Source organism: Neurospora tetraspora, assembly GCF_033439725.1.
Source record: "Neurospora tetraspora strain CBS 560.94 chromosome Unknown B0H65scaffold_6, whole genome shotgun sequence".
Taxonomy (NCBI): domain Eukaryota; kingdom Fungi; phylum Ascomycota; class Sordariomycetes; order Sordariales; family Sordariaceae; genus Neurospora; species Neurospora tetraspora.
The window spans coordinates 1263751-1286775 of record NW_026944388.1 but is presented as its reverse complement, the minus strand read 5'-3'; the positions used below and the strand labels follow the sequence as shown (position 1 = coordinate 1286775).

The 23025-nt window shown below is 51.7% G+C and overlaps 6 protein-coding genes across 6 annotated transcripts; 3 read left to right on the top strand and 3 right to left on the bottom strand.

Moving 5' to 3' along the window:
- Nucleotides 1-1797: 1797 nt before the first annotated feature.
- B0H65DRAFT_528720 (DNA ligase 4) lies at nucleotides 1798-5597 on the top strand. The gene is made up of 2 exons (XM_062828900.1): nucleotides 1798-2140; nucleotides 2204-5597. The coding sequence occupies exons 1-2, from the start codon at nucleotides 2037-2039 to the stop codon at nucleotides 5289-5291; spliced, it is 3192 nt and encodes a 1063-aa protein (XP_062679286.1). The 5' UTR covers nucleotides 1798-2036; the 3' UTR covers nucleotides 5292-5597.
- A 2007-nt stretch (nucleotides 5598-7604) lies between these two features.
- B0H65DRAFT_577934 (uncharacterized protein) lies at nucleotides 7605-12815 on the top strand (the record flags this gene model as incomplete). Its single annotated transcript, XM_062830711.1, has 6 exons — nucleotides 7605-7669; nucleotides 7901-9743; nucleotides 9783-10961; nucleotides 11046-11293; nucleotides 11375-11876; nucleotides 12174-12815. 6 exons carry the CDS (start codon nucleotides 7605-7607, stop codon nucleotides 12813-12815), a joined length of 4479 nt encoding a protein of 1492 aa, XP_062679285.1.
- Nucleotides 12816-13382: 567 nt separating this feature from the next.
- On the bottom strand, nucleotides 13383-14990 carry B0H65DRAFT_431430 (CrcB-like protein-domain-containing protein; the record flags this gene model as incomplete). Its single annotated transcript, XM_062824942.1, has 1 exon — nucleotides 13383-14990. The coding sequence occupies one exon, from the start codon at nucleotides 14988-14990 to the stop codon at nucleotides 13383-13385; it is 1608 nt and encodes a 535-aa protein (XP_062679284.1).
- Nucleotides 14991-16037: 1047 nt separating this feature from the next.
- B0H65DRAFT_510492 (uracil phosphoribosyltransferase-domain-containing protein) lies at nucleotides 16038-16858 on the top strand (the record flags this gene model as incomplete). The annotated part of the gene is made up of 2 exons (XM_062828403.1): nucleotides 16038-16317; nucleotides 16455-16858. 2 exons carry the CDS (start codon nucleotides 16038-16040, stop codon nucleotides 16856-16858), a joined length of 684 nt encoding a protein of 227 aa, XP_062679283.1.
- Nucleotides 16859-17604: 746 nt separating this feature from the next.
- B0H65DRAFT_444350 (mRNA capping enzyme, catalytic domain-containing protein) lies at nucleotides 17605-18887 on the bottom strand (the record flags this gene model as incomplete). The annotated part of the gene is made up of 2 exons (XM_062825680.1): nucleotides 17605-18634; nucleotides 18709-18887. The coding sequence occupies 2 exons, from the start codon at nucleotides 18885-18887 to the stop codon at nucleotides 17605-17607; spliced, it is 1209 nt and encodes a 402-aa protein (XP_062679282.1).
- A 678-nt stretch (nucleotides 18888-19565) lies between these two features.
- On the bottom strand, nucleotides 19566-22183 carry B0H65DRAFT_255952 (sorting nexin-41). Its single transcript, XM_062822552.1, has 5 exons — nucleotides 21898-22183; nucleotides 21458-21765; nucleotides 21130-21396; nucleotides 19983-21074; nucleotides 19566-19922 (listed from the first exon to the last, which is right to left on the bottom strand). The coding sequence occupies exons 1-5, from the start codon at nucleotides 21992-21994 to the stop codon at nucleotides 19827-19829; spliced, it is 1860 nt and encodes a 619-aa protein (XP_062679281.1). The 5' UTR covers nucleotides 21995-22183; the 3' UTR covers nucleotides 19566-19826.
- Between the last annotated feature and the right edge of the window lie 842 nt (nucleotides 22184-23025).

The window sequence follows — 23025 nt, the reverse complement described above, 5'->3', positions numbered from 1 at the left end:
ACTAATTTCGCTAATTAGGGGAAACAAGGCGGCAATCGAATTTAATATAATAAATACCCTCTAAAATATAGTAGGATTACAAAGTATTTATAAAAGGTATAAATTTCAAATACTTTACTATCTATCCCTCCTATTATTATTAATCCCCTTCTAATTCCTCCTCAATTTTATTAAAGTACCACCTTATTCTCTCTAACTTTAATCGATAGAAGCATTCAATCTTTCTCTCAAACTTCCCCTATCTTCTTTAAACTTCTTTAATAATATCTTCAAATATATAATTATCTTAATCTTCGTTAAAAATCCCTATTGTAATCGTAAATTACTTCGAACCCCCCTTAATCGTAATAGCCGTAATAACCGTTAATACACCTTCGAAAATAGTCTCGTTATAGTTTATCCGCTTCTTTTTCTTCGAATTAATATTAAAAAAAGCCGACAAACTCTTTTAAAGACCGCAGGCATAGCAAGAAACTGGCAAAAAATCTTCATTATCATCGTTATCATTATTATTATTATTATTATTATCGATTTATACAACTATCTCTTCTTTATTACCATTACCTTCGCCTTCTTTAAATAAAGTAGAGTTAACTAATAATTAAAAAAGGGTAACCGCGTTCGTACTAATAGTACTTTAATTACCTTCGAAAACGCGCTCTATAAATTCGAAGTAGGGGAAAATAGTATACTTAAATTAGGAAATTTTAGGGTATTCCTATAAAATATTACTTTATTAATAAATCCTCTCCCAAATAAATATTTTAAATAAAACTAATAGCAATTAAATTATCCTAAACGTCTAGCAGCGCCGTAATTACGCCCGTATTATTATCGCAACTAAACCCCAACTACGAACAAATAAAGTCCTAAAGCCGCTACTTCGTTTTAAAAGTCCTATATTTATTACAAACCTACGTAATAGTAAAAGTAGTACCCTTCGCAGCGAACTGACGTACAATTAATTAATACGTACCTTCCTTAAAACTATTTTATAATACGCCGCCGCTAGTAACGGCTTTAACGAAAATTTTAAAAGTAACTTCTTTTTAAACTGGGGTCTATCGAATCTTTAAAACGCTAACTTTACCCTTACCTTTCTTACTAGAAATAGAAAGGGTAGAGAGGGTAAAGGATTAAATAAACGAAGGCCTAACTTAATTAATATTAGCGATACTCAATTAAATAAAAAATTAGAAAATATTAGAAGAGGAAGTATATATTATCGAATTTTAAAAAGCTATAGCGGGCGGCTAGGAGATTAGTACTAGCGGTTATAGAAAAGGATAAACGAAATTAAGTATATAAATCGATATTTATCGACCGTTTTATACGACTTAAGTATATCGAAAATTTTCCCCTTTTTGCCACAATCGACAGATAGTCCAGATCTATAGCCAGATTAATATCGGGAGGGGTCTCTAGTCATATAAATATATACGTTGAAGGACCTTCTATATTATAAAGGTATTTACAGCTATCTAGGGACTTAATTAGTAGATTTATCAAAATACGTTTATAGATTTCATGAAATACGATTTTCACTGACATTTTCACCAGAATACCAAGCTACCTAAACGCTAAGGCTAAAACCTGGTAAAAATTAGTCTATACAACCTTTTCACCCAAAGTACCTAAAACCCAGTGAAAAGACCCTAAAATTTCGTTATAGAGCACACCCTAAGTGGTAGTACAAAAACAAACTGGGTTAGGGTTATGTAAGGGTTTTTTGTCATAGTGCCAAGTTTTAAGTGCGATGCTGTAGCCTGCCAACCCCTGTAACCCGCAGCGCGTCATAGTGAACTCTGCTCCAGGCAACAACCGCGTCCGGGACAATGAAATTCTTATATCCATCCGGGAACTACTAGACAGTTCTGGTTGATTGACTTCCATACTTTCTCTTTATTTCCGCAAGGTTTGGAACTGGGGTTGTGTTCGAAAGTCGTGATCTCATTGTAATGATTCAGTACACTCGGACATCTTTGAATCACCTTGAAAACACAACCATTTGAGGTAGCCAGTGTGACGCTTTCACAATGAATACCAACAGACGATCCAGATCACCAGATGAAGAGGCATTGGAAGAAGACCAACACCAGTACGGGGCTGGTACTCTAAGCCTGGAAGAACTTGATGAACAGTGAGTCTTCACCATCATGGAAACCCCATCCATCTGTCCAGTCCACTAATTCAAGAAAAACAGCTTCCCAAACAGACCACGAAACCATTCCAAGACCTTTCCCTTCTCCGACCTCTTCCGCACCCTCTTCAACCCCCTCATCGACTGCAAACCCTCCACCTCCGGCACCGTCCGCGGCCCCAAACCCGGCCGAGGCGGCCACTTCTCCAAGGTATCCTACCATGAACAGCGCCGCCACATCATCGAGCGCTTCATGTTGCGCTGGCGCTCCGAAGTCGGCAACGACTTCTACCCGGCTATGCGCCTCATCCTGCCAGACAAGGACCGCGACCGCGGCGTTTATGGGTTGAAAGAGAACACCATCGGCAAGCTGCTGGTCAAAGTCATGAAGATTGATCGGAACTCTGAAGATGGGTATAACCTCATGCACTGGAAGCTTCCCGGGGGTGGACAGAGTGGGATCAGTAGGTCTGTGGGCGACTTTGTGGGGCGCTGTTTCGAGATAGTTAGCAAGCGCGCGATGTGTGCTCAACCTGGGGGGATGACGATCGCGGATGTGAATGTCATGTTGGATAGGCTGGCGGGCGCCAGCGGGGAGGCGGAGCAGTTGCCTATTTTTGAGGAGTTTTATCGGGGGATGAATGCGGAGGAGATGATGTGGTTGGTGAGGATCATATTGAAGGATATGAAGGTGGGCGCGACGGAGAGGACTTTTCTGAACCTGTGGCATCCGGATGCCGAGGCGCTGTTTAGTGTGAGTTCGAGCTTGAGGAGGGTGTGCTGGGAGCTGTATGATCCGGAGTTTAGGCTGGAACAGCACGAGACGGGGATCAAGTTGATGCAGTGTTTCCAGCCGCAGCTGGCGCAGTTTCAGATGACGACCACGTTTGAGAAGTTGGTGAAGAATTTGGGTGTGACGGAGGAGAACCAGGAGTTTTGGATCGAGGAGAAGCTGGATGGTGAGAGGATGCAGATGCATATGCAGGAGGATGATACCGTGCCCGGAGGATTTCGGTTTGCGTTTTGGTCGAGAAAGGCGAAGGATTATACTTATCTTTATGGTGAAAGCTTGGGAGACGAGCAGTCTGCGCTTACACGGCACCTTCACAAGGCCTTCGATGACGGCGTGCGGAACTTGATCCTCGACGGCGAGATGATTACTTGGGATATCGATATCGACAAGATGGTGCCCTTTGGAACGCTCAAGACGGCCGCGTTGGAGCAGCAGAAGAACCCGTCCAAAGCCGGTCCTCGTCCCCTCTACCGTGTCTTCGACATCCTGCTCCTAAACGACAAGCCTCTTACTGAGTACACCCTCAACGACCGGCGGAGAGCCCTTGAACGCGCCGTCGTCGGTGTCCACCGCCGCTTGGAGATTCTTCCCTTTGAGCGAGCCACCTCCCCAGACGCCATCGAGCCCCTTCTGCGACGGGTCGTGGCCGAAGCATCAGAGGGCCTAGTCCTCAAGAACCCGCGCTCTCGCTATTCACTCAACAGCCGCAACAACGACTGGATCAAGGTGAAACCCGAATACATGTCTGAGTTCGGCGAATCACTCGACTGTGTAGTAGTAGGCGGCTACTTCGGCTCCGGCCGACGCGGCGGCACGCTCTCCTCGTTCCTGTGCGGTCTGCGTGTGTCCCAGAACTTTATTAAAAGTGGCAAAGCCGCCACCGCCGAGAAGTGTCTCTCCTTCTTCAAAGTCGGCGGCGGCTTCAAAGCCGAGGACTACGCCGAGATCCGGCACCACACCGAAGGGAAATGGCACGACTGGGACCCTTCCAGTCCACCCACAGAATACATCGAGCTCGGCGGCGGGGACCGTTTGCAGTACGAGAAGCCGGACGTGTGGATCCGACCGAGCGACTCGGTCGTCATCTCCGTCAAGGGGGCCAGCATCACGCCGTCGGACCAGTTCGCCATGGGCTGGACGCTGCGGTTCCCGCGGTTTCGAAAGCTGCGGCTGGATCGCGCGTGGGACTCGGCGCTGGACATGGACGAGTTTGAAGCGCTGAGGGGAAAGATCAAGGACCAGGAACAGGAAAGGAAGAAGATGGAGATGGAGAATCGCAAGCGGAAACCGGCGACCAAGCGCGCGAGGAAGGATCTGGTTATTGCGGGTATGTCGGATCCCTATTCGTTGGCATCTTCTTCTGCTACACCGGTGATTGTTGCACCGAGAGAGACAAGAGAGGCAAGCACCCACTTGTTCAAAGACTTGGACTTTTGCGTCCTTTCGGAGTCTCTTAAACCAAACAAGATGGCTAAGCCGGCGCTGGAGAAACTTATCAAAGACCACGGTGGCCGCATCCATCAGCAGGTTATGGACCGACGCTCTGGTGAGGGGAAGAAGATAATCATCCCTATAGCAGATAAGAACGTGGTCAAAGTGGCTAGTCTGAAGAAAGCCATGCCGGAGATGGATATTATCAGGCCTAAATGGATCTTTGACTGTCTTGCGCAGCCAATGTCACAAAAAGAAAAGGGATATCTCCTCCCCTTCGAAACCTCCCACCTCTTCCACGCCGGCAGCGAACAAACGCAAGAAGAAGCGGAACAAGCAGCAGATAAATTTGGAGATAGCTACACCCGTGACTTGGCAGATACAAATGAGTTGAAGGCGGTTATGGATGGTATTGAGTCTGATGATTATGTTTCTGATTCTGACTGGGATTCGGACTCTGGCGGAGGAAGGGGAGTGGGTGGTGGGTTTGACGTGAACTATTTTCTTGACCACTTGGAAGCGCAGGGGACTTCGCTGGATGAGTTACGGTCGTTTATGTTCCGGAGGTGTAGGGTTTTCTTTGCTCTAGCTAGCAACGGCACCAGCGATGGGACATCGGCAGCAGTCGTCTGTGAAAACAAAGCCTTGAGACTAAAGAACTATGTACGATTTGGGAACGGGAAGGTAGTTGACGAGCTGGAGACGGCGACGCATGTGGTTGTTGTTACTGCTTCTTCTGGTTCTGGGGCAGGAGAGGAGAGTAAGAATGCAAAGACTGAAGAGAGAGAGATGGCGGCGGAGATTCGGTATAAGATTAGCTTGGGAGAGATGGGAAGTCCGGTGCCGAGGATCGTGAAGGGGGAATGGGTGGAGGAGTCGTGGAAGGAGGGGACGGTGGTTGATGAGGAGGGGTATGTGGCTGGGTGAACTTGATGTTTACCTACTGAGGAAGTGGTATCTAAGGTTGTGGTTATGTGATGTTGGTGTTGGGAGGGCAACGGATGGTTCTGTTTTCAGGTTATTGGGTGCCTTTAGTTTGAATTGGCGCCAGAAAGGGGCGTCTAATGAATGGTAACTGGTTTTGTTGATATTGCATGGTGTTTCTCCATGGAAACGAACCTTTTGCTTGTTTTCCTTTGCAAGTGCCTGCTCAAGGCGACTGTCTTGAAGGCTGCTTTGAAATCGTTTTGGCGGCTACTTTCGCCTTCTGCACAAGAAACGTCTTGACTTCACCTTCTTGAACTAGGATATTCACTGTCCACCTTGAACGACGGTTTTGAACAACAGTATCCGTTTTGTTTTTCTGCAGTACATGGTTGTCTGCCTTTTTGACCCACTTTTTCTTGACGACAGAGGAACTACCTACTGTCATCATAATCCTTTTCTTAATCCTGTTGGCTCGTAGCCCGTTATCGCCATCCCCACCCTATTTTGCACCTACGGTCCAACATTCCTACCCTCATGACCATCGATACCTGGCTCTGCCTTGTCTTGGTATCTCAACCAGTTTGGTACATTGTGGTCATCCTTTTAGAACCAAGGTATGGTCCGGCGAATGGCTTTTGCATTATTTTTGTGAATCTGCTTCTGGAAGGTTCAGTGGAGAAGTGGAAGTTAAGCTGACTGTATTCATTCATCTGAACTTTTGATGACCTATGAATGGCATTGTTAGCGGGGATGAAAAGATTGGTAACGACCGGCGGAACATTACGTCTCTTGCACATCGCTCAACAGCACATTTTGCAAGAATGCCTCAGAAGGGTATCACACAATAGAAAAGGGTACGAAGAAGAATCTTGAGAGATAGCTGCAAGGTCTTTGGCCGAAGCATATTGACATTATCACTGAGTGTCTTGGGGTGGAGTTTGGTGTACTCGTCAGGTGCCCGCCCGCTAGTCAGACGGTCAATTTTGTAGACCTGACGAGTACCTAATACGTGGAATGGTTCAATCTGGTAAGGTATATTTGAAAATTTGAGCTGTTAGTAATTTTCTCAACCGGAAAGTTAGAGTGGAGACTTTCGGGCATGAAATCACGGGAATATTAAGGCTTTGGAATTGCAGATCAGGTTCAACTTCGAGCTAGATGATCTTGGAGGTCGGTGAGAAATGGGTGTGTATAGGTTCCATTGTTGTTTGTACGGGTTGGTTTCGACTTCATCAAGACGAAGTTGACACACCCAAGAGATCCCACAAGTAACCCATTACTAACCAATACACAGGGTTAGGTATATCTTTAACCACATCCATGCTGACTTATATGGATTTCCGATGTCTACTTACCTTCAAATTAATGCCTGAAGACTTCACTTCTAAACTAGAGTCATGGAGCCAAAAGCTGGGCATCTGATAACAATCTGACATCGGACAGACACTCGAAATATTTGAAATGTTCCACACGAAACAATAAAAAACAATAAGCATGAATGGAATTGGCATGTCAAAGAGAACAAGGAAGCATGATTTGGTTTTGTTCATGCTTGTTTTCCTTGGTGATATAAGGAACAAGGTGTTGGGCGCAGGATTGCTTGGGATATATCGGTCCGCGAGGATTCCTGTACCAGTTATGTTGTATGTATGGGAAGCACTCTTGAAGATCACGTTCAGGCAGTCCTGCTTCAGGATTCCAGTAAGTGTCTAGATCCTGACTGTCACTAGTCAAGACCGAGATTCGGCTGGCGCCCATGGTGTCCTGGCCAGCAAGAACCAGGCCGAGGGCCAGGCGACAGTGTATTCGGTCTCCATGTAAACAAACCCCCTGAATCATCTCTCACTCTACTTTCAACATCATACCACCGGCCCGGTATTTTTACCTCTACTCACCGCCCCACGCGAGGTACCTTCCAATCTGTCTCCTCGCGCAGACCCCTTTTGCTGCCAAGGCTAACCTATTGTGAACCTTATTCAATCGACTGTCCCTTAATCCGCACAATACTAACACCTTCACTGAAACCACCCCGCCCCCTTTCTGGTGTTTTTATTCTGGAAATTCGACAATAAGTTCGTGCCTCTCCCAGATTCCTCCCCTCGACTCTTTTCACAGACTTCCACAACCAACACCATCATCTCACTCGCAACAATCGCTTTCTACCTTACAAGACTTGTGCCAAACCATTCTCGACTCCCATCGTCTTCGAAATTTGTTGTCTTCACGAACAAAAACTTAAATCAACGACCTTCTACTGCAACTTAGTCGTAACCCACCATTCAACACATCACCCCACCTTTTCTCAACGTCGCCATGGATCAGACTAGCTCTAAGAAATCGGACACCATGGATAAGACTAGAGGTACCCTCAAGAAATCGTAAGTCTCACTAAATACTTGATTCTTTTCTTTCGCATTCGTGGTAAATCAACCGTCCTTCGACGACGTGGTGTCTCCGTCCAGCACCAACACCACAGTCACCCACTTCTCAAAAGCATAGGGAATCACGCGCACACGCGTACTCTCCCTCACTCCTTTCCCTTCAACCCCTCTCTTTCAGTATGGAATATCCTAACCTACCCGGCATCTCACTAACTCATCACCTGGTAGTATTCTCGCCATTGATCTTGGCAGCACCGCGCTCCGCGCCGCCTTCGTCGAGTGCGAAGCGCCCTACAATTACATTCCGATTCAAAACAGAAATGCACAAGCCAATCAAGACGCAGGCGCACCTGTCTCGGGCATGGGCGACTTTCCCGTTACTTGCTGTCCCCTCGACCCCAACGATCCCTTTGCCAGGATCGGAGCCGATGCGGCCTCCGAACCTGGCCATGTATCCGCCAAGTATTTAATGTACATCCTCGCCAACGTCGATGACTCGGTCTTGGCCGATTACCCTCTCCCGGCGGACCTTATGACCCTTAAGGAGGACGCACAGCTCCGTGAAGACTGCCGAACTATCTTGGCCGTGCTGTTTGGACGCCTGAGAGAGCGCGTGGACGAGTACACCAAAAGAAGGGACCTGTATTTCGACGAGATCATCTTGACCATTCCCAGCCAGTGGGACGCAACTTTCGAGGCAATTTACGAGTCTATTGTCAAGGAGGCTTTCGCCTATGAGAGCAAGGATGGCGAGAAGATCGAGAAGAATGTCCACTTCTGCGGCGAGGCTGACGCGCTGGCGCGTTATATCATCCTCCATGAGGAAAAGGAGCTCGATGACTGGGAGGTCGTTCTCTTCCTCGACTTTGGAGGTCACTCCATGTCTTTTGCCACTATGGAACTGAAGAGGACCAAGAACACTGGTGGCTCTGACAACTCCAACATGACCTTCCTGGACCTGGACTCGGGCGGCTGTGCCGGTGGAAGCGAGATGTGGTCTCACCAAGTCGGCCAGTTGATCAGCGAAAAGCTTAGGGAGACCGGAGTGGCAGATGCTAATGAAAGGAAGAAGTTCAAACTTCTTAGTTATTTCAACAGCAAGAAGATTGGCTTGATGGATCAAATCAGGGAGGGTGGTGTTCTCCCCCTTGTTTGCTGGGATGAACATGCTACCCTCACCACTATTAATCTATCACACGAGGAAATCAAGCGCTGCTTCGACACGGCGCTTGAGAGACCAGTCGCAATGGCCAAAGAGCAGCTCAGGAAGTTGAAAGGCTATAGCGGAGACAAGAAGATCGGCGTAGTGGTAGCCGGAGGAACTCTCAAGAGCAACACAGCAAGGGAAGCAGTCTTCGCCGATTGTGATATTCCGGAAAACCGGATCAAGTATACAACCGAGATCGATGTCACTTGGCTTTCATCGTGCAACTGTCACGGCGCAGCATTGGCCCACGCGAAGAAGATGACGGTGGCCCAGTTTTTCGAGCAGGGCGCTGTGATTGCTCTTCAGCAGAAAGGTCCTGAACGCAACGCTGAGTGGGAGGGTTTCGCCTATCTCCTGGTCGGGAATGATAAGAAGTATGTGGCGAGCGTGTATAACAGAAAGACGGGCGCGGAGTTCAAGTTAGTCTGCAATCCCAACTATGCTCAGAAGGTTACGGCAGACAAAAACGAGCAGGACAACGCCGGTGAAGCAGGAACAAGTGCTGGTTCAGTCACAAACGCGCCAGACAACAGCGACTCGGACCCCAACACCAATTTCATCATCCCAATCGAGGAATGCTATGATTTGTGGCCACTTGGCCCCCAGCTGGCTGGAAGAGTTATTATCGAGGCATCCTTGACCTCACCAAGCGGCACTGCGTCATCTGAGAGGACTCTCCATATTTCAATCAGCCGCAAGAGTCAACGAGCTGGTCCAGGAGATAAAGTCATAGACCTCCCCCTATTCCTCGACCCCGGACACAACGCTGTTCATGTTGATGTTGACGCGCTCGGCCCAGAGGCGTCCAACCAGCAAGCAGCGTTGAGACAGCGTGAAGAAGAGGAGGCAAAACCTGAACACGCTGTGTCAGAGCTTCCAGAGCCTGCTCAACCCGAAAAGGAGACAACAGAGGCTCCATCTGAGCAAGGCTCTGGAGTCAGGCCTAGTAGTTCTAATAAGTCGGCTACAGCAAAGGCATCTAGGACCAAGCGGAAACGGAAGGACACAAATGCTGCTCCGGCCCAACCCAGCAAAAGGCTACGAACCCGTGCCGATCTTGGCTCCGACCACGAGTTTCAGCAAATTGACTACTATGCCCCCCCTGTGCAGCGCAAAAGAAAAGCGACTGCCCCTGCTTCTTCTACAGCAACGAAGAAAGCACGAATTGCTACCCCCGCCCCCCAGCCCAACACCCACCAGATTCCTGGCAACCAGTCAGATGAAGACCTCCAAGGGCAGCTCCAAGAGCAGCTGTCCCGAGAGTCCAATGCCGCCCAAGATGACGAGCAAATCGAGGAGCAGCCACAAGAGTGTTCCCATACCCAGGAAGTGCCCCAGCACAATGACGAGGACACACATGTCCATATCGACGACCAGCTCGACAACGAGCTGGATAAAAACCACGAGCCTGCCGCCACAGCAAGCGGCAACCACACCCAACCACCACCCCCACCCCTTTCCCCTGAGCGCAGCAGCTCCAATAACCTCAACGTCAACGGCAACAACAACAACAACCTCAACGGCAACAACAACAACAACCTCAACGGCAACACCTCCAGTTCCACTCGAACCCGAACCGCCGCGAACGCCAGGGGGGCCACGGCCACAAGGACTAGGTCCCATACCCCTGCACATGCCGACCGGCCGGCAACAACATACACCAACGGCAGGTTCGCTCCGAGGAGCAGCCCGCCCAAAAGACACCGGACAGAACCCCTTCCGGAACAACGTGGGCAACCCCAGCCCAGGCGATCAACTCGCCAACAAAAGGGGAAGTCACCGGTGGTTGCCTCGCCAGCAGCCACCCGGCAACAGCAACAACAACAGCAACAACAACAACCTCAAAAAGGGCAAGAAGACCCTCAACCCGGTCCCCAACACGCACCTCGCCCCGAGCAAGAGGCTAGACCTCAAGCCGGGCCATCACAAGCCCAAGCCCAAGCCCAAAACGAGGCTGATGATACCACACCCCCCGCTACCGCCGCCGACCCCAACACTCTCCAACAGGTCGCCACAACGGTTCTGGCATACGTGGCAACACACCCTCACCTACCCCCCCGTCCCACCCGCATCCGCCAGCCTGTTGCCCCCGAGGCTCCCCGCCGCACCCGCGAACAAAATCTCGCCAAGGCCGAAACCCAGGCCAGAAGGGATCAGTGGAGGAAGGCTCCGGAGGGAAATAGGGAGGACGAGGGGGTGATACTAGATAGTATTACGGTTAATCCTGACCCTGATGATCCCCAGGCTGATCAGGTCAATGTCGATGAGGATGACCAGGTTGATGATGATGACAAGGAAGATGATGACGAGGATGAAAATGATGGTGACGGCGGCGATGATGGTGATGGTGATGATGATGGGGATGATGATGGAAATGGGCCGGGGTTGCCGGATCTTGCGAACGGGGAGGGGGCGTCTACTTCTCTTCCTTTTGCGTCCTTTACTTCTTCTTCGCAGCGGCAGCAGGAGCAGCAGCGGCAGCGGGAGCAGGAGAGGCAAGGCAAATCATCTTCGTCTGTGCAGAATCTACGGGGGGAGAGCTCTGGCAGTGGAAGTGGTAGTCGCAGTGGAAGTGCCAATGGACGGGGACATGAGGACGAGGCGGAGGAGGGCAGCGTGGGGGAGGAAGTCACCCTTCGCGGCCCTGTCCCCTTTTCTCGGCTCCCAAGGTTTCAGGCCCGCGCCTCCGCTTCTCCACAGGCACAGGGACAGGCACGCGGCGAAAGGGGTAATCGGGTCAACGCTGCTGAGAGGAATAAGGAGAACCAGCGGCAGCAGACGACCGGGGCCGGGACTGGGGAGGAAAGCCGACCCAGACCCAGCCGCGAAGAAAAAGGCAAGGGCAAGGAGGTTGTCAAACCTGCGCCCAAGCCTGCACCCACGTCCACGCCAACGCTCGCCCTGCGGGCTTTTTATGGTCAAACCTCCTCCGCCGCAGCCTCTTCTTCCTCCTCTGCCTCCGCCATCCCCAACACCGCCCCGCCCTCCAAGCCCAAGGTGAACAAGGGCAAAGGCAAAGGCAAGGTCGAAGAACCCATCCTCGCCGCGACGACCACCACCACCACCACCACCACCTCCTCCTCCTCCTCCTCCCAGTCTTCCTCCTCCTCTGCCTCCACCATCCCCAACATCATCCCTTCCCCTAAAAAGAAGGGCAAAGGCAAGGCCAAGGCCAAAGAAACCACCACCACCACCCCCGCCCCTCTCGCCCCTCTCGCTCCGACATCCTCAACCGTCCCTCCCTATCCACGCCTCTCGCGCCTCCTCCGCCCAGCACACAAAACCACGGACAAGGGCAAGGCCAAGGCCAAAGCCAAAGGAGCCGAAATCCTCGCCCCTCTCTCCCGCACCGCCCTCGCCGCCTTGATAGAATCAACCGGCCCAACCGGCCCAACCGGCTCAACCGCCCCAACCGCTCCTCCGCCCATCCCTCCCCGCCCCAAGCCCACGGACAAGGGCAAAGGTAAGGACGATGTGGTCGTCCAAACGACTCCGATCCCTCTGCCTAGATATGCTTCGGCGTCGAGGGCTGGACGGGGGGTGGACGGGGATGGGACGGAAGTCGAGGGGGGGCGGGAGCAGGTCGTGGACGTGGACGGGGACGAGGACAGTGTCGAGTATGGGAGTAGAGTGCTTCGTAGTGGTATTAGGGGAGATAACAACAGCAAGGGGAAAGGGAAGGAGAGGGAGGAGGTCAACCAGACGGCTGGAGAGAGTAGCAGGACCGGCGGCAGCAATGCCAATACACCTCTAACGAGGAAGAGGGCCCGTATTGGCATTGAGGACCTCCTCTCGTCTCCGCTTCAGCGTCAACCTCAACCTCAGGAGGAGGACGACTCTTCTCCGGCGAGGAAGAGGCAAAGAACAGGTGGAGGTGGAGCTGGAGGAAAAGGAGGAGAAAGTTCGAATGCGAAGAAGAAGAGGAAGCGCTCTTGATAGCAGAGCGTCTTTGGGTGTGTGTGTGTGTGAGAGAGAGAGAGTGAGAGAGAAAGAATTGATGAAGGGGTGATGAGATGAACGAAGAAGAAAAGAAAGAAAGGAAGGAAAGGGACGTACGGACTTGTTTGCTTTGAGAGTTTTTGCTTATGGTTTGTTGATTTTTTTAAGGCTTTGATAAAAGGGGTTACTAGCTGGAGAGAAGGATTTGTATCAAAGAGTTCTTGGTCAGATTGGTGCTCGTAGGATATTTTTGCTCAGGAGGATATCGATTAGTTCATTAGCTTTGCTCGTCCAGATGCCGGTGCTCCGGGTCTTTGATCCTCTCGATCGCTACTGTCTTTGGTAGAAGATGATTAGCGTAAGAGCATTACTTTTAGAGGGGGTATCGTATTCTAAACATTAAATTACCAGCTTCTTCCTTCCCGTGCTCACCCATCCATCCTTCCTACCTTCCTTCCGTCTGCAAAGAACATCCCCTCGAGTGAACAAACGCCTAACTTTTCACTCCCAGTTCACCCTCATTACCTATTACCTAGGTACCTACCACCACATTGTATCAATGCATCAATGCAAACACCTAACCTCCCCAAACCCCTCCGTCCATCTCAAACTCCCCATAACAACCACCAACAACGCCAACCCCCCACCCACACTCACACCCCCATAAACATACGCATGTCTCCTCCTCAACGCCGCCAACTCGGAAACCCACGTGCTCACCGTCGTCAAGCACCCGCAAAACCCATCCGCCACCCCCTGCAGCACCTGACACCCCACCACTCCTCCCAAGCTCGGCATATGCGCCAAGTCCCAGGCCATGCCCAGCACCGCAGTACCAAACATGTTCACCACAAAAGTCCCCAAAGGAAAACTGGGTAGTCGGCCGTTGAGATGCGCCGAGGCGTAGAACCGCAGGAGACAGCCGAGCGGAGCAAAGACGAGGGCGAAGGTTGCGGAGCCGCGCCAGCGCTCTTCACTTTCATTCGGAATAGAGTGCCGGTCGGGTGGGAAGATACTCAGCAACACAGCGCCTAGCCAGCAACCGAAGCCCAAAAGGACAGCGAGGCGGTCGAGGATGCGACTAACGAAAGTGTAGGGGAGGGTCAAAGAGAAGCGGGTAAAGAGGGGTGAGAAGGCGATGGCGAGGTGGGCTCCTAGAAACAAGCCGGCGAGGGAGAGGGAGATGGTGGTTATGCCGACGGAGAGTAAGGCTAGGAAGGAGTAGCCGCCGTTTCGGGAAACTGGGGTAGTATCATGGGCGGCGAGGTCGTTGGAGAGCGCCAGAAAAATATCCCGGATGAAAGAGGAGAAGGAAGTAAAAGAGCCGCAGAAGCCGGTTGCGAGACCGATGTAGAGCGGGATGGTCTTTTTGAGGGAGAGGTGGGCTTTTTTGGCTGCTGCTGGGTCGATATCGGCTTTTTCGGCTGGGACACTGCCGCCGGTTTCTTCATCGTCATCGTCCTTTTTAGGTTTGGGGGCTGTTGTTGATTGTTGACCCCAGTCTGATGCCCGGAAGAGCATGCGATCCTCGGCTAGGAAGCCCATGACCACACAGCCGGCGAAGTTGGGCCATATCGAGGGGAAGATGATGGGTGATTGTGGGTACGAGGAGGTGAGGGCTTGTAGGCCCAGTCTGGCGAGGGTGCCGAGAAGGGAGAAAAAGATGAGGTAGGAGATGGTGTAAAGTTCTGTGGCGAGGCGGGAGACTTTTTGTTGTCTTTTGGCGTGCTGCTCTCCCTTTTCCTGTCCCTTTTCCCTTTCGTAGTAGTTCTCTGATGACTCGGGCTCTTCCCGTCTTTGCTGCTTTTGTTCCCGGAGGTAGTCCTGGTCACGACTCCTGACTTGTTCTAGAGTCTCATGGCGAGTGATGGACTCCTCGTCTGGGTTCTGGACTGGTGATATATTGGATGCCTCGAGGTTTGCGTAGTCGTCTGGGACATCATAGTTGACGGGTGATACGACTGAGGCACGACGCGAAGAGGCTCGAGAAAGGCGGCGTTGTGATTGTGCCTGGTGGTGAGGATGTAACTCTGTCCCTCCAGTTACATGTCCCTGGTTGTATCCATCATTGTGTCCGTGATTGTGGTCGTCGACGAGGTTGCGCTGACGGTTGCGGTCAGGTGAATCAGGGGTACTGGCAGTGTATCCCTCGGTATTACTTGGGGCCGTCATCATCACCAATTCGCAATATCGATAGGGCCGTCCGTGGGGGAGGGATGAGATACCACAGCAGATTACGCATCACCATAGGCCTCGATGTTTCCATTACCAAAGGGTCGTGGTTCGGGCTCGCTCTGATTCGCATGTTTGTTTCAAGGTCTCTGTAATTTACCTGACAGCCGATGACGGATCTGAATCTGATAGTGACAGTGCCGTTGCGACAGTGACTGCTAGCGGCTACTGTACGGGGTCTATCTTATCGCCGTGAATGGGGAATGGAGACCGACTGGAGAATGACGGTCCCTTGTCAAGCGCCCCGCACCCCACTTGATCGTCCTCAATGCGGAGATGTCCCAATCACTGACAGAGTGACCTTCCCTGTAAAGTACCTTGCTGTCCTTCCCCCTCTTTGATGCTCATCATGTTCACCGTCCGGTCCCTTTGAAGCCGAGTACTGTTGCCTGGATTACAATTCAAAGGTGATGGGGATGGTACCCAACCCGAGTCCGTCATTCATAAACCTCACGATGTTGTTCATGTGTTGTCGTGATGCTCTTAGTGCCGGGTCACGGTGTCTTACGTATACACCAGACTCGAACACAAGGTGAGTTGCTGATAGATTCGCGGATAACAAAACTACGCTAGAGAATGAGTGCAACCTGCCCGAGCTCCAATGCCCCAATCCCACTCGGAACACGGCGATGGGAGCTGCCATCTCACTCGCCGGAGTCGCCCTCTCAGCTATGTGGCCCACTCGGGCTCTCTCTGTCTGATAGAGCTTGAAGACAATATGTAAGGCCGGCCAGCACCTCCATTAGATTCCCGAGAGGTCTTCGTATTCTTCCTGTTCCTTCTCCCCTTCTCTGTATTCGTGAACTCTTTGTTATCCAAATACACCATCGACAGTCGTGACTTCTACAACCTTGGGTCAGCCACCTCATCACATCATCTCGACACCACCACCACCACCGCTGGGATAGCAAACCTGAACCAACGATATCAACACACCGTCGAGTACACCAACAACAACAACAACAACAACAACACAAATCACCCACCATGTCTTCTCTACCACCCAACGTCCACGTCTCCACGCACCCCTGCCTCCTCGCCAAGCTCTCGCAGCTGCGGTCCAAGACCACCAGCGCGCGAGACGTCAAGACGTTGATCCACGAGATCTCTTTGCTCCTGGGGTCGGAAGCCCTCGCAAAGGCCATGACCACGGCCCCCGGTCCCCAAGGGGAAACGCCCCTCGGGTTTACTTACGAGACCACTACCGCTGCGCCGGGGAATATCTCGCTGATTCCGATTTTGAGGAGTGGATTGGGGATGGTTGAGGGTATGTTTTGCTTTTGTCTTCTTTCTTTTATTGTTTTTGTTTTTGTTGCCGTTCCCGTCCAGTCCTCTTTCCTGCTACTTACTCATGCTCTCCCTCCTCTATTACAAAAAGCCCCGCTAACAAACCCTCCCCCCCAGCAATCCAAACCATCCTCCCCCAGCCCGTCCCCGTGCACCACCTCGGCCTCTTCCGCGACCCCATCACCCTCGCCCCCGTCGAGTACTACAACAACTTGCCCAACCATCTCGTTTCCCCCACGCAGGAAACCGCATCCGACCTAGCCATCATCCTCGACCCCATCATCGCCACCGGCGGCACCTGCGCGGCCGCCATCCAGACATTGATCGAGTGGGGCGCCAAGCGGGTGATTGTCTTGTCTGTGCTCGGTGCCGCCGAGGGTGTGAAGAAGGTGGCTGAGGAGTGGCCTGAGGGAACGGAGATCTGGCTGGCCGGTGTGGATCAGGAACTGACGCAGGGGGGTATGTTGAGGCCTGGTTTGGGGGATGTGGGGGATCGGTTGTTTTTGACTATTGGGAAGTAAGATTAGATTAGATGGGAGGTAGAGTAGGCGGGGTTGAGCTGCTGTTAGTTAGTTGTGACTTGGATATATAACACAAAGTTATATGCTTGTATTGTTTGTGTGTCTTGCTATGGTTATGTCCTGGTGCTTATACAACCGGTCTCATCCAAGTTACCTACTCACTTGTGTTTGACTTGGACTCGAGATGGTAGTTTGGTCTCTTTGTATATGGACTCGGTGGGAGAAGACATGTCACTCCGTCGGGGCATAATGACCGATCGGTTCTTCCAGCGCCGTTCACCTAGTTAAAGCAGTAAGGTGGTTCACTGTTGTCCTGTCTATTATGTCACTGTTGAGTAGTCCAGGGGGTATCATCACCACAACTCGAAACGAGCATATACCCAGAACCAAGTTAAATGATATACATAGATAGAATGGATCAAGAAGTCGTATTCACAATCTTCACACAGCGATTGCTTGGCGTTTCATCAACATGGGTAACCACCGCCGTCTATTCCATATCACCATTGGAAACTGAAGGTAAAAAAAAAACATGCATTAAGAGCTAGAGCCCAAAACAAAAGCCCAGTCCCCAAACGCCCAGGTATAGTTAGTTCACATATCAAGCACCTCTTTAAAACCCCAGACCACTAAACACCGATTTAAAAAAAAGAATAAGGGATATACCAGGAAGCGAAGACCAAGCTACGAGGGCCAAGCCCTTCTTCATCCAGATTGAGAAGAGGACCACGAGTCCGCTAGCGCTTTCAGTGCTTAGGCTGCTGCTGCTGCTGCTGCTCCTTCCTCTTCTGCGCGCGTATCTTCCAGCTCTCCTTAATCGCCGTCGCCGCGCTGAGGAGTTCCTGATCCGACACGCCATCCCTTATACTCGCCATGACGCTCGTGACGGTACTCGTATGATTCGCCTCATTCTTGTCGTCGCGGAACCTAAACAGCCGCCACCGGTTTTCGGCATCCAGACAGCACTCCACCACGCGGTCCTGCAACGGGTCGCCCAGCGCCTTGAGCGTCTCCCACTCGTCCTCGGCGATATAAAGCGGGTCGGGAAAGAGCTCGTATTTACTGCCGCCTGGTCCGTCGTTGCCGCAGAAGATGTGTAGTTCCGCTTGCGGGACGGAATCGTAGTCGGTGAATTGCTCGGGGAAGCCCTCGTCAAGTTCTGCTTCGGTGGCTTGTACCAGTGGGAAGTTAAGGCGCATGCGGAAGTCCAGCGTGTTTTCGTGTGGCGCTTTCCATTTGAGAATGTGCGGGTCGGTGCCGAAGTGGTAAGGGGTGGTGCGACACGTGAAGATGAGGCCGTCGCTGTCGTGTTTCAGGGCCGGTATTACTTCGCGGAACATGGTCTCGATGCCGTACGACAGTTCCATGCGCTTCATCTCCACCTTGAAGGCCATAAAGGGGATTTCCTGGGGAAACTGTTGGAGGAGCTTCTTGTAGGGTTCGTATACGTAGGCGCTGAAGTAGCCGAGGCGCTTGTCGAGGGGTTTGTTTAGGAGCTCGGCCTTGTCGTCGAGCGCGAGTAGGTCGAAGACGAGGAAGCGCGGTTCTTTTCGACCGTTCGTGCCGGGGACTGTGTCCATTACCAGCTCGCCGTCGATGATGGTGCCCCGGTGGAATGCTTGGATGTCGTTGGGCATGGGGAAGTGCATGCTGTTGCGGGGGAGGAACCAGTAGTCGTTTTTGCGATCGATCAGGTATTGGACTTCTTGCCCTTCTTCGTCAACCGTGAGGTAGAGGAGGTAGCGAATACCGTCGGATTTTTCGCAGACATAGTAGCTTTACACAAGTGGTCAGCCTGAGTTGTGACATGCGCAACCGCACAAAGAATCTCTAGACGGGGCCTTGCTTACTCTTCTCTTCGTAGTTCCTCTAGATGCTTGCGAGCAAAGCTAACAGGTTGTGCTCCGGGGAAGCCAATAGAACTCCTCCCTAGAATCCGGGCAACTTCTTCTCGCAGAGAAATGGCCAGATCGCGCGGCGCTTTGATGCCAGGCTTAGCAATGTCGGCAATGGGCCCTGGTTGTTCCATTGTGAGGGCGGCAGCGAGAGCGGATCGTGGACGACTAGACGTAGACGGTGGTGATGGTTTGCGACAGCTGTCTGGAGTAACGCTGGCTATAATCGATAGCTGTGATATGCCGTATATTCGATTCGATGTTCCTTTGTTTAAGTCGTGTCGCGGAAAGAGGAATCGAAATAATGCCGAGTGGTGAACAATGGACTGTAAAAGTTGTTGAGTTGGTGTTGAAGGCCACGAATTGGCAAGTCCTCGACGAGAACGGGTCGTCATGAACTCTTGGGCGTGGCGCTTATCTTATCGCATCCCCTGGACGACACGCTATAAGTGCCATGCCAACAGGGACAACCTGAACCTCCATAGCCGTGAAGAGCAACCAAGTGAAGGCGAAGCTACCGCCGTCATTCACCATCTCTATATGTAGTCAGAGCAGGTTCCTCGGCCGTAACCATTCACGTCCAAGGTCTACAACATACAGTGACAATGGTTGAGCAACCTCGAATCCAACGCTGATCATCCCTTTGTTCCAATAGTAACTATTTGTTTGGGCCTATGCAAGGTACGGTGCACTGACACCTCCAGTCCCCCCGAGATCCCCTGAAAGAAGTGTGGAGCATGCCCGTTCGATACACGTTGGAGGTTGTGGTTGTCTGACCATTGCAACCCGTCCAGTCTTTACTCAACATGCCTGGGCTAGAGAAGTAAAGGTATAAATATCATAAACCGGTCTTATTCCATCTTAATGCAATAACTCTCATTATTCTTATTCTCGTCTAAAAGTAATATTCCCGCCCCGTCGTCTGCTAACGGCATCGTCATCAAGACACAAACAACCCTTTTAACATCTCCTGAACGCCCGGAAAGTTGTTGCTACACTTTCCACATGATAAATCATTCCTCATGACGTTTAATATGAACCCATCGACTCGGAGGACGAACCACTTTGTCCGACTAAGACTCGTTGATCTTGTTGACCTCGGCCTTTGCTTCCTCCCAAGTTTCCTGGTTCTTCTTTGCCCACTCAATCTGGCTCTTGGCATACGCCAGCTACGACCCAAAGTTAGCAGTTGGTCATGATTGGTATACTGTGGATCGAGGTGGTCTTACCATATACCGCTTGAGGTCATCCTCCTTCTCGCGTTGGAATCTCTTGAGATCCTTCAGAACGCTCGCGCTCGCGTCCTTGACATCCTTGGCCGATGCAATCTGTGCTTGCTCCAGTTGTACGATTGATTCCCTGGTCTTTCCAATAGTGTCACGCCGGGTCCGCTCAGGATCAACGTCCACCACTCCTTGAACTGCGTGCCGAATTGGTCCAAAGATCTTGTTCGTAATCGAGGTGCTCGCCGCCTTCTTATGACTCGGGCTACCTCCTGTCCGCTCTGGCGCCCCGATCTTAGCGGATGGTGCCTGAGAGAAATCGCCGTGCGTAGGAGGAAAGTCCGAATCGATAGATGCAGTGTCCTCGCCACTCCCGTCCCTACGGTGTTGCGCCGGCGCTTCCCTCCTAGGGGGCTGGATCTGCTGGCTACTGCTGAGATATTGATCGATCCTCCTGGCCTCTGCCTCACTTCTCTCTAGCGATTCCAACAGGGCTCTCTTTTTGTTGAGTTCATCCGTTGTCATCTCTTGCTGGACCCTCTTCAGAATCCTATAGCGCAGCACATTTCGTACCACCCCGGCGAACTGCGCACTTTCCCGCATCGGTTCGGCAAAACTGGCGCTCAACGAAGTGGAAAGCTCCTCCGTGGCAATGTATGACGAGTCTGCCGCCTGTCCAACCCTCTCAATGGCCGCTGAAACGGTAGGCGCGGTCTCTGACAAAGCAAAGGCGTTGTATCTGGCACCTAGTTCTGAAAGGTCTGAAGCCAACGAAGACAGATGGTTCAGCGTGCGGCGGTTCACTTTCTCGATCGGCCCAGTGAGTAATGCTTCGAGGTCCTTGATGGAGGTCTCAAAGGCAATGAAATAGGCGTCCAATTCTTGCTCGCTGAGGGAGTTGGCGTCAGGCGGAAACCGAGCAAGGGACCCGGGCGCAGCACTGTCGAGGGCTTGCGTCGGCAACGTCTTCAACTTGGCCGAGCTACTTGGCACAGGAAGGAAGTTGTGTCCAGGAGTCGGGTTCGCAGGATCCAGGGGAGGCGCCTTCATAATCTGCTTCGGGATGGAGGACACGGGATGCGAATGGAGTACCTCCGTCTTTGGCTGCGTTAGCTGGCTGATCTGCTCCGTATCAAAAGGCCTTGTGACTTACCCAGCTTGAGTTTGGATCCAGGAATCGCCACCATACACCATCGGTACGGACCTGCTCCATGCGCCTGCACCGGTTTAGGAAAACAGCAAGCATGCGCTTTCGCAAGTCGATAATCTGCTGGTCTTGTTTGGCATTTGTTGGGTTGGCAGCATAATCGGCCATGGTATGCTTCTCTGGTATGGGGGGAATGACCAGCGTAGGGTGAAGTCTCGTAAGGGCGTCTCTTAGCGACGCAAACTCGGAGTATCGCCGGCGAACGGTCAGGTCCTAGGAAACAAAACTGGTTAGCGAACACAATGCCAGCTAGTCGAGGGAAGCCGAACCTTACTCCAGTCTTAATGGTATACACAATGAATCTTCCGCCGCTCTCCTGGCTTTTGCCTGCCTCGGTAATCAAAATGGGTAGTTCGGGATTTTCGTAGAGCATCTGTTCGATCCTGCTGTCATAACCACCTGGCTTGCGCCGTGGTACAAGCTCGCCGTGGGCTTGGTCATCCGCCTCGTCATCGGTCGCAACATCGCTTGCTTCCCTAGGGTAACTGGGACCTAGTACCTCGTCGTCACCAGCATCCGAGGACGTCAGGGGAGCATCGTAGCGAGCATCTTGGGGAGTTGGGAAGCGAGCGTCTATGGAATCTATCAAGGACCAGTCGGTATCAGCGTCATCATCGTCATGGGCAAAACCCCCCAGGGATATATCATCCAACTCGCCGTCCATGGCTAGTCCAGAGCAGGCTTAGAATGGGCTGTCAAGATGGTAGAACTCACAGTCGCGAGCGGTCGGAGAAGCGGGATTGGTTGACGAAGCAAAAGAGTCACGGCGCTCAAAGCTCCCATAAGGGTTGTTGTCCTCGTCGTTCCACATGACGCAACGTTTCTTTCTGGACTTGAGCGGACGGTGGCAGGAGAGTCAGAGAGTTGACAGGACGGCGCAGAGTCTAGAACCTGAGACGGGATGTGGCAAGCAATTGGACCGGGGTAGGAGACGAAGGTAGACAAGAGACGTGGGTTCGCGGGACCAGGACCAGCACAATGGCGGGGTTTCGAGACCAGAGGCCGAGGGCAGGTTTGGCAGACGGAGATGTCGAGGGCCACAGACGAGAGTCGCGAGTAGAGGTGAACGTTGAGGGTAGACGTAAAGCTAAACGGAGTCCAAGAAATGGGGACGGCGCATATGTAAGTATGAGTGGGCGTATGATGATCACAAGAGCTTCTGCTTGGTTTGCTTGGATAACGCGAACAGATGCGGGAGGTTGACGATGGAGAGGATGGCCACAACCCAGTACTGAGTGCGATCAAGATGATATGGAGAGAAAGTGGTGAGAGGATCCCTGGAGTGGAAAATGGGAGTTGTTCTTTCTCAAGAAGTTCCAGTTGTTGCTTCCATGGTCCAAGGTCAGTTCATGCATCATCCAGGGCGGCGCAGCTCGGGGCGGGCACGGCGGGCAGCGGGCAGCTCATGGCTATCACCCCAGGAATGACGACGACTACAGCGCTGCACGGACCATTCTTGGCGTGTACCTAGTACAGTGAGGTCCATGTACGCTGAAGTGGAAGGCTCGGCTTACATAAGGTATTGGGGCACAGGGCAGGGCACGAGGACCTCGACGGTCCTGTTCAGGTTTGTAGTGTATGATTCCTTTCCACATCCTTGACTCGAAAAGAAGCTTCTTGGTTTTCGATTTGGTCTTTTAAGATCTCAAAACGCCCTGCTGTAGTTCTGTCAGGCGCTTTATTAAATTTCGTTTGATCTTGCCTAGGTCATTGGCCACTGAGCCACTGTCAGAGGCCTACCCAGACTTCTGTCTCGTGGTCGCTTTCCTTTTCTCCAAGTACGCAACGCGCAGTGCGTCGGGTCGCCATTCCTCTTGTCTGAAAGGACAAATTGTCCAAGAG